At 31.5% G+C, this 8,540-nt stretch overlaps 2 protein-coding genes across 2 annotated transcripts; one reads left to right on the forward strand and one right to left on the reverse strand.

Annotated features, from left to right (window-relative positions):
- Positions 1-10: 10 nt before the first annotated feature.
- LOC142222636 (putative U3 small nucleolar RNA-associated protein 11) lies at positions 11-976 on the reverse strand. Its single transcript, XM_075292880.1, has 2 exons — positions 319-976; positions 11-258 (listed from the first exon to the last, which is right to left on the reverse strand). The coding sequence occupies exons 1-2, from the start codon at positions 895-897 to the stop codon at positions 49-51; spliced, it is 789 nt and encodes a 262-aa protein (XP_075148995.1). The 5' UTR covers positions 898-976; the 3' UTR covers positions 11-48.
- An 895-nt stretch (positions 977-1,871) lies between these two features.
- Positions 1,872-8,262, forward strand: l(1)G0020 (RNA cytidine acetyltransferase l(1)G0020). Its single transcript, XM_075292881.1, has 8 exons — positions 1,872-2,167; positions 2,231-2,678; positions 2,743-2,906; positions 2,974-3,463; positions 3,530-4,054; positions 6,860-6,959; positions 7,022-8,003; positions 8,077-8,262. Exons 1-8 carry the CDS (start codon positions 1,965-1,967, stop codon positions 8,183-8,185), a joined length of 3,021 nt encoding a protein of 1,006 aa, XP_075148996.1. The 5' UTR covers positions 1,872-1,964; the 3' UTR covers positions 8,186-8,262.
- Positions 8,263-8,540: the final 278 nt, after the last annotated feature.

Here is an 8,540-nt window from a genome sequence, read left to right on the forward strand (position 1 = left end):
GACAAATCTCTAAAAACTTTTCTTGGAAAATTTATTGTACTTTCGCTATCATTTCTTTCGTTCATATTTGAATTCATAAACTGGTGCTGCATCTTTTGTACCAGCTTTCTTTTTCTTTGGCTGTAGCAAACGCGGCTGTTGTAGGGCACGTTTAATTTCCAGTTTTTGTTGAACTATGGCTAATTCCTTTTCACGTTCGATACGTTTCGTAAGTTCCTGATAGGATTGCTGTTTCAAGAGGTTAGCTTTCTTGATTTCCTAGAAATAAAAGAAGCAAAAATTTAACTTTTCTCTAATTTACAAATTTGGTCACATTACCTCTGGGCTCAAAGCTGGTATTTGAAGCTTTTCCAAATCTTTTAATCTTGGTCTATTTGTCTTTCTATCTAACATAGAAGGATGTGTCTCCAGACGTTCAGCCAATGCCATATCACTTAATTCTTTACCCTCAACATATTCTCCCTTCTTGGGTTCATCGTCAAAGAATAAATGCTTATTTGGCACTGTATTGGCAAAGTCTATCATATGAAGTTGTGATTGCAAACGCTTTATTTTCTTGGCTTCCATTGTCCTTTTCATTGTGATATATTTAAGATCTTGTGTTTCCATAAGGGCCAATTGCTCCTTACTATGTTCATCCTTTTCCACTTCCTCATCGTGATGTTCGCCTTCATGCAGTTTGGAACGTATCATATGATGATAAAATTCATCTGGATTTTTATTGAGAGCACGTTTATGCAGCAGTTGTAAAGTTTTGCTTTTTCGTTCTGCATCTCGAGCACGTTTGCGATAATCTTTTTTCTTTTCTAAAAGTCCAAGATGAGCTCGAGACTCTGGCTGATGTCTTTCACGATGGACTTTTTGATTACTTTTCGAAGCCTTTTTCCAGGAGGACATAGTTTCTGTGCTAAGTTCCCAGTAAAAACAAGGAGAACAACTACCACATGTGGGAACAGTAAACAACAATTCTGAGAACAGTGTTGCCAAGACAACATTTAAGACGAGATTCGGTACTTTTTAAAGCACGGTATGCAAATCTAAAGAAAATGCCTTAAAAGGGCATTAGTTAATTTATTAATTCAATAAATTTTGTTTCCTTAAAATAAGATAGTAAAAAAGTAACCGTATTTGATTTTTATCTGTGAAACCCGAACTTTATACTGTTCGTAAAGACCAAGTAGGTTAGAGATAGTTATTCTGGTAGTCAGTTATTTTAGGCGCATTAGAGCCGGTTTCTCATTGTATACCTATTATGTATCCTACCGATAAAACAGCTGATCTCATATAAAATTTTTATTAACCGGTAGACTATCCTCCGGTTAAGTATTTATCGGAGGATGTGAAGCTGGCCATTGGGTACCACATCTGGTAATCTTCTCACTTGTCAATGAATGTTGCCCGATATTTAAACTCAATGACAAGGAAAACACTTAGAAATGACACCAGTATTACCGACATTTTTTGTGTTTGGTCGGAATTGGGATTGAACCCATGACCCCTTTTCAAGGCGGGCGTGCTAATAGCTATTTCACATTATGCTCGAAATCTACTGAAAACGGATTCGAAATCCCCTATTTATAAGGAAAATGACAGTTGAAAACTAGTGGATTTTGAAAGCGTAATGTGAAGGAGCTATTGTACCACGGTGGCCCCAAAAGCCAAGTATTACATGTTAAAAGTCTGCTCTTCTATTGGTAATTTTAAATTGGTTTCCATTTGAATACTATATTTTGTGACATGATCTTTACGTGCATTTTTACTTGTACGCTTCACTTTGCTTTATATGAAATTGTATTATTGACAACACTGTTTTAATGGGGAAGAATGGCAACACTCGCGGTGGGAAGAGAAAACAAAAACAAACCAAAATACACGTGCAATTACATTTGAAGTTTTATTAAAGACGGTTGCAGTCTTCCTTTTTTATTATTTTAATTATTAAATAACTATACATTTTATTAAAAATGGTTAAGAAGAAAATTGATAATCGCATTCGTGTAATGATTGAAAATGGTGTGAAATTAGGTCATCGTACAATGTTCATCATTATCGGAGACAAGGGAAGAGATCAAGTGCCCATACTCTATGATATATTGACGAAAAGTACTGTGAAAGCTAGACCCAGTGTCCTTTGGTGCTACAAGAATAAAGACGAGGCTATATCAAAGTAAGTTCAAACTATTTTATAGCTTGAAAGTGAAATAATACGTTGTTCCAAAAATATTTTTAGTCATGGTAAGAAACGTGCCAAGAAAATAGCTGCCGGAAAAATTGATATCAATGATGCTGATTTATTCGATACATTCCGTGTGTCGACAACCATACATGGACGTTATTATTCGGAGACTCATGCTATTTTGGGTAGAACTTATGGAGTTTGTGTTTTACAAGATTTCGAGGCTTTGACACCAAATTTGTTGGCCCGTACAGTGGAGACTGTTGAGGGAGGTGGTCTCATTATTTTACTTTTGAAAACGTTGACTTCATTGAAACAACTTTTTACCATGAGCATGGATGTTCATAAACGTTTTCGTACCGAAGCCCATCAGACGGTAACATGTCGCTTCAATGAGCGGCTTATACTTTCATTGGCCGATTGTAAAAGGTGTTTGGTTGTTAATGATGATTTGACTGTGTTACCATTGAGTTCCAAAACTGCCAATGTGAATCCAGTTAATGTAAGTAGTGAATGTTTTGGTTTTCACAATTTCCGATTTAACTAAATTTGTATTGTTTTTTTAGCCAGCAGAAATTAACAAATCAGAAAACAATGAACTTTTGGTGGAATTAAAGGAAAGTCTACGTGACACTCCCCCAGCAGGACCTCTGGTAAATTTATGCAAAACCTATGACCAAGCTAAAGCTGTGGCACAATTCATAGAAGCTTTGGCAGAAAAACAATTAAAGTAAGACAGTTCTTAAACATTCGAATCGTTCTCGGATTTGAATACTAAAAATGTATTCTTTTTTTAGGCCACCGACTTCTTTAACTGCTGCTCGTGGTCGTGGTAAATCTGCTGCAATGGGTCTTTCTATTGCCGCTGCTGTAGCATTTGGTTACGTTAATATTTATGTTACATCACCACATCCAGAAAATTTGATAACCCTTTTCGAATTTGTTCTCAAGGGATTTGATGCTTTGGAATATCAGGAACACACAGACTATACGATCATAAGATCAACAAATCCTGATTATAAAAAAGCTATCATTCGCATCAATATAACACGATCCAACAGGCAAACTATCCAATATATTGCACCCAATGATACGCATCTTTTAAATGCTGCTGATCTTCTATTGATTGATGAGGCTGCTGCTATACCTTTGCCCTTGGTAAAGAAAATGATGGGACCTTATTTGATATTTATGGCTTCAACTATCAATGGTTATGAGGGTACAGGAAGATCGTTGAGTTTGAAATTAATATCACAATTGCAGAAAGAAAATTCTGCTCCACCACCGGTAAGCGAAATCTTTGACCACAACTCCTTTTGGAATTATTTCTTAAAGATTTCCTTTCCTTCGTAGATCAAACTCGATGAATCTATACGTTATACCGAAGGTGATGACATAGAGAGTTGGTTAATAAATCTTCTATGCTTGGATGCTACAAGTACAGTGCCAAATATTAGTTCTGGCTGTCCCACACCAGATGCTTGTGAATTGTACTACATCGATCGTGATGCTTTGTTTTCATATCACAAAGCTGCTGAATCGTTTTTGCATCGTTTGGTTTCAATTTATGTCTCCTCCCATTATAAGAACAGTCCCAACGATTTACAAATGATGAGTGATGCTCCAGCCCACCATTTGTTTTGTTTGTTGGGTCCCATTCAACGCAAAGATCAATTGCCTGAAATATTGGTGGTTATTCAAGTTGCTTTGGAAGGTGAAATATCATCACAAACAATTACCGATTCTCTGGGACGTGGTAAGAAGGCCAGTGGAGATTTGATACCATGGAATGTTTCAGAACAATATGGAGATAGAGAATTTCCAAAATTGGCTGGTGTGAGAGTAGTGAGGATTGCAACGCATCCCAATTATCAAAGGGTAAGTGAATCAGTAAATGTCTTCTGGGTCCATTGAGATAGGTAATTGAGAGCCATTTAGGATAATTGTACAACAATGTCATCTCTGGAAGTCCTCACATCCATTACAAAAGAATGGAGACATCAAGTGCTTCCGGAGCCACTTGATGTCTCCATTCCTTTGTATATGATTGTACAATCTCCTTATGTTGTTGCTTGTGCAATCATTTTATTTGCATGATTGTATAACCATTTTATTACATTGCACAATCATAGCATTGGATTGTATGAAACTTAACGATAATATCAGGGGGCTTGAATCTTTTTTCTGCAGCAGTTGGGGTGGGCATAAAGAAAAATAACGATTTGGTGATTCCGGTGGCGCATTGCTTGGAAATGATTCGTGCAACTTTTGTTGGATTTGACTCACCTTGAAACACCCACACAGTTGACTGCTGTTTACTTTCGGTATCATACGCGTTAATACATGATTAACCCGCCACGATGTCGTAGACTCGTTTCGAACACCGTTGCCAAACATAATCTACCAACATTTGAAGAAAATTTCACAAAAAATCTGCCAAAATTAAAAAATATTAAATTTGCAGTTTTTGATTATCTTTTTTTCCAAAATTTTATTTCTATAGAAAATTTTATTGCTATAGAAAGTTTTGTCAAAATTTTATTTCTATAGAAAAGTTTGTCAAAATTTTATTTCTATAGAAAATGTTGTCAAAATTTTATTTCTATAAAAAAATTTGTCAAAATTTTATTTATTTATTATTTTTTTTATTTATTTAACTCATTTTACAAACAAGCCGAAATGGCCATATATGGTTACAGAGATACTCATCATAAAGAAATACATTAAATTTACTTAAAAAATAATAAAAATAATTAGGACTACAATCAAGGACTGCGAAAACTTGACATATATAGAAAATTTTGTCAAAATTTTATATCTATAGAAATTTTTGTCACGATTTTATTTCTCTAGAAAATTTTGTCAAGATTTTATTTCCCTAGAAAATTTTGTGAAAATTTTATTTCTATTTTTTCAAAATTTTATTTCTATAGAAAATTTTGTCAAATATTTTATTTCTCTAGAAAATTTTGTCAATATTTTATTTCTCTAGAAAATTTTGTCAAGATTTTATTTCTCTAGAAAATTTTGTCAAAATTTTATTCTATAGAAAATTTTTTCAAAATTTTATTTCTATAGAAAATTTTGTCAAAATTTTATTTCTATAGAAAATTTTTTCAAAATTTTATTTCTATAGAACATTTTGTCAAAATTTTATTTCTATAGAAACTTTTGTCAAAATTTTATTTCTATAGAAAATTTTGTCAAAATGTTATTTCTATAGAAAATTTTGTCAAAATTTTATTTCTATAGAACATTTTGTCAAAATTTTATTAGAATATTTTTTCAAAATTTTATTTCTATAGAAAATTTTGTCAAAATTTTATTTCAATAGAAAATTTTTGTCAGCATTTTATTTCTATAAAAAATTTTTTCAAAATTTTATTTCTATAGAAAATTTTGTCAACATTTTATTTCTATAGAAAATTTTGTCGAAATTTTATTTCTATAGAAAATTTTGTCAAAATTTTATTTCTATAGAAAATTTTGTCAAAATTTTATTTCTATAGAAAATTTTGTCAAAATTTTATTTCTATAGAAAATTTTGTCAAAATTTTATTTCTATAGAAAATTTTGTCAAAAATTTTATTTCTATAGAAAATTTTGTCAAAATTTTATTTCTATAGAAAATTTTGTCAAAATTTTATTTCTATAGAAAATTTTGTCAAAATTTTATTTCTATCGAAAATTTTGTCAAAATTTTATTTCTATAGAAAATTTTGTCAAAATATTATTTCTATAGAAAATTTTGTCAAAATATTATTTCTATAGAAAATTTTGTCAAAATTTTATTTCTATAGAAAATTTTGTCAAAATTTTATTTCTATAGAAAATTTTGTCAAAATTTTATTTCTATAGAAAATTTTGTCAAAATTTTATGTCTATAGAAAATTTTGTCAAAATTTTATTTCTATAGAAAATTTTGTCAAAATTTTATTTCTATAGAAAATTTTGTCAAAATTTTATTTCTATAGAAAATTTTGTCAAAATTTTATTTCTATAGAAAATTTTGTGAAAATTTTATTTCTATAGAAAATTTTGTGAAAATTTTATTTCTATAGAAAATTTTGTGAAAATTTTATTTCTATAGAAAATTTTGTAAAAATCTATAATTTTTAATGGAATTCTACCAACGATGGCATGTTCAATAAAAATAAAAAAATTTTATAAGATCTCGGTTGAATTCACCATACATCGATCTCGAGAATGGAATTCTACCAACGATGGCATCCGTGGTTTCGAAACACGGTGATCGAATTTTTTGGCAATTTTGCTCCAATCAGTCAAAACTTTTTGGACCGATTGACAAATTGTGTGGAATCCAACGCAAAAAAAAAAAAACGGTTCATTGTTTATGCAATATTGAATATTGGTTTTGGACGACTTTTAGGAATTTTGTCTTGGAATTTTATAAGATCTCGGTTGAATTCACCATACATCGATCTCGAGATCTCAGTTAAATTCACCATACATCGATAAGCAGTGGTCCTTCACTGAACTTCAATGTCAAAATTTAAATTCAGTTCATCGATGCTCTGTTGTTGAGTTAATCCGTGTCAAAAGTTGTAAAATTAATTCCATTTATTGGGCCTAAAATTAATTACATTTTTTACGATATTTCATCTAAAGTATCCAGCCACACTTATCTCTTAATGTAAATACATTTTTTTTTATAATTTCCAGATGGGTTATGGCAAACGTGCTTTAAAGCTCTTGAGGGATTATTATGCGGGAAAGTTTACAAATTTGGATGAAAATAGTGGAAATAACGAGGATAATAATGGTAAGAGAATCGTAAACGAAACCCCACTTTTTATACTATAAATAATACTTCCTCTTCGATAGGAATCGAAGAAGTTGAAGAAGAGGATGTAGGTCTTTTAAAAGAACAAATTCGCCCAAAACGAAAAATTCCCACATTACTCAAACGATTAAGTGAAAGATTACCAGAAAATATTGACTACTTGGGAACTTCATATGGCCTAACACAAGAGCTATTGAAATTCTGGAAAAATTTAGGCTTTGTCCCAGTGTATCTAAGTCAAAAGGCCAATGATTTGACTGGTGAACATTCCTGCATTATGTTACATACATTGGATAAAAGTGGAGTGCCTAATCAAAAAGTTAATGCTGAATGGTTGAGTCTTTATTTCAATGATTTTCGTAGGAGAGCTATCAAGCTAATGGGCAAAGCCTTTAGAGAGTTTCCCACAAGTTTGGCCCTATCATTGCTAGACAACAAATGGGTTCAAATACCACATGAGGAATTGAATAAACAAATATTGGATATATATTTCTTACCTCACGATTTGCAACGTTTGGAATCGTATTCGCGAAATCAAATAGAATATCGTTTGATTTTGGATCTGACCAATGACATTAGTTATTTGTATTTCCAAGGCAAAATGACTGATCTTCCCATTGATGCTTTGCAAAAAGCCGTTCTATTGGCTATAGGTATTCAAGGGAAAACAGTAGATGGCATTGCTGGAGAACTGAATATGCCAGGACAACAAATTCTAGCAAAATTTTATGATTTAATCAAAAAAGCTTCCAAGTACTTTTCGAATGTTGTTGAAGGCCATATCGAAAGTACCATGGTTAGTGAGGCTCAACTTAAACGTGGTGATGATTTTGAACCTATAGCTCTATCCCTTAATGATGAATTGGAAGAGACAGCCAAACAAATTAGTAAAAAACAAAAAGACGATTTGAAACGTTTAAAAATGGAAAGCCTTAAAGAATTTGCCATTAAGGGTAGTGATGAAGACTGGTCGCAGGCCTTATCGGGGAAGGAGGGTAAATCAAAATTGATATCGGTTAAAAGGTAAATAAATTCTTTGATTGTTGTAAATAATTACTAATACGATTTTTGTACTTGTTTTTTTTTTTTTTTGTAGTGGCGTGAAACGCTTGGACGAGCCTTTGAGTTCACAGAAGTCAGATCATGAGCCAAAAAAGAAGAAAATGAAATTTGGCAAAAAATCAAAGAATAAATTTATAATATAAGTATATAGTTTTGTAAGTGTATGTGTATATGGTATTTTGTAGTAATACAAATAAAAATCCATTTAAAAAACACAAAATTTTATTTGTTCATAATTTTTGGTATCTATGTTACGCATAAGATAAATTTTTGTATGTAAGAACGAGTATACGAAACTACCCAAACTATTTTGTTTTTTGGTGCTAAGAACAGTACTAAGCTAAATGTTCACGATTACCTTTCTTCCTTTAGTATTTTATTTAGATTCGGCCTTGAAGGCTAAAATAAATAAATAAAATACTCTTTTTTTTCCTGACTTATTTTTTTCCAATATTAAAGTGAGACAGACAGACAGAACTCACAGCAGAAAGTGTCTGC

The sequence above is a fragment of the Haematobia irritans genome, chromosome 1 (genome assembly GCF_050003625.1).
Source record: "Haematobia irritans isolate KBUSLIRL chromosome 1, ASM5000362v1, whole genome shotgun sequence".
In the NCBI taxonomy this organism is placed as follows: Eukaryota; Metazoa; Arthropoda; class Insecta; order Diptera; family Muscidae; genus Haematobia; species Haematobia irritans.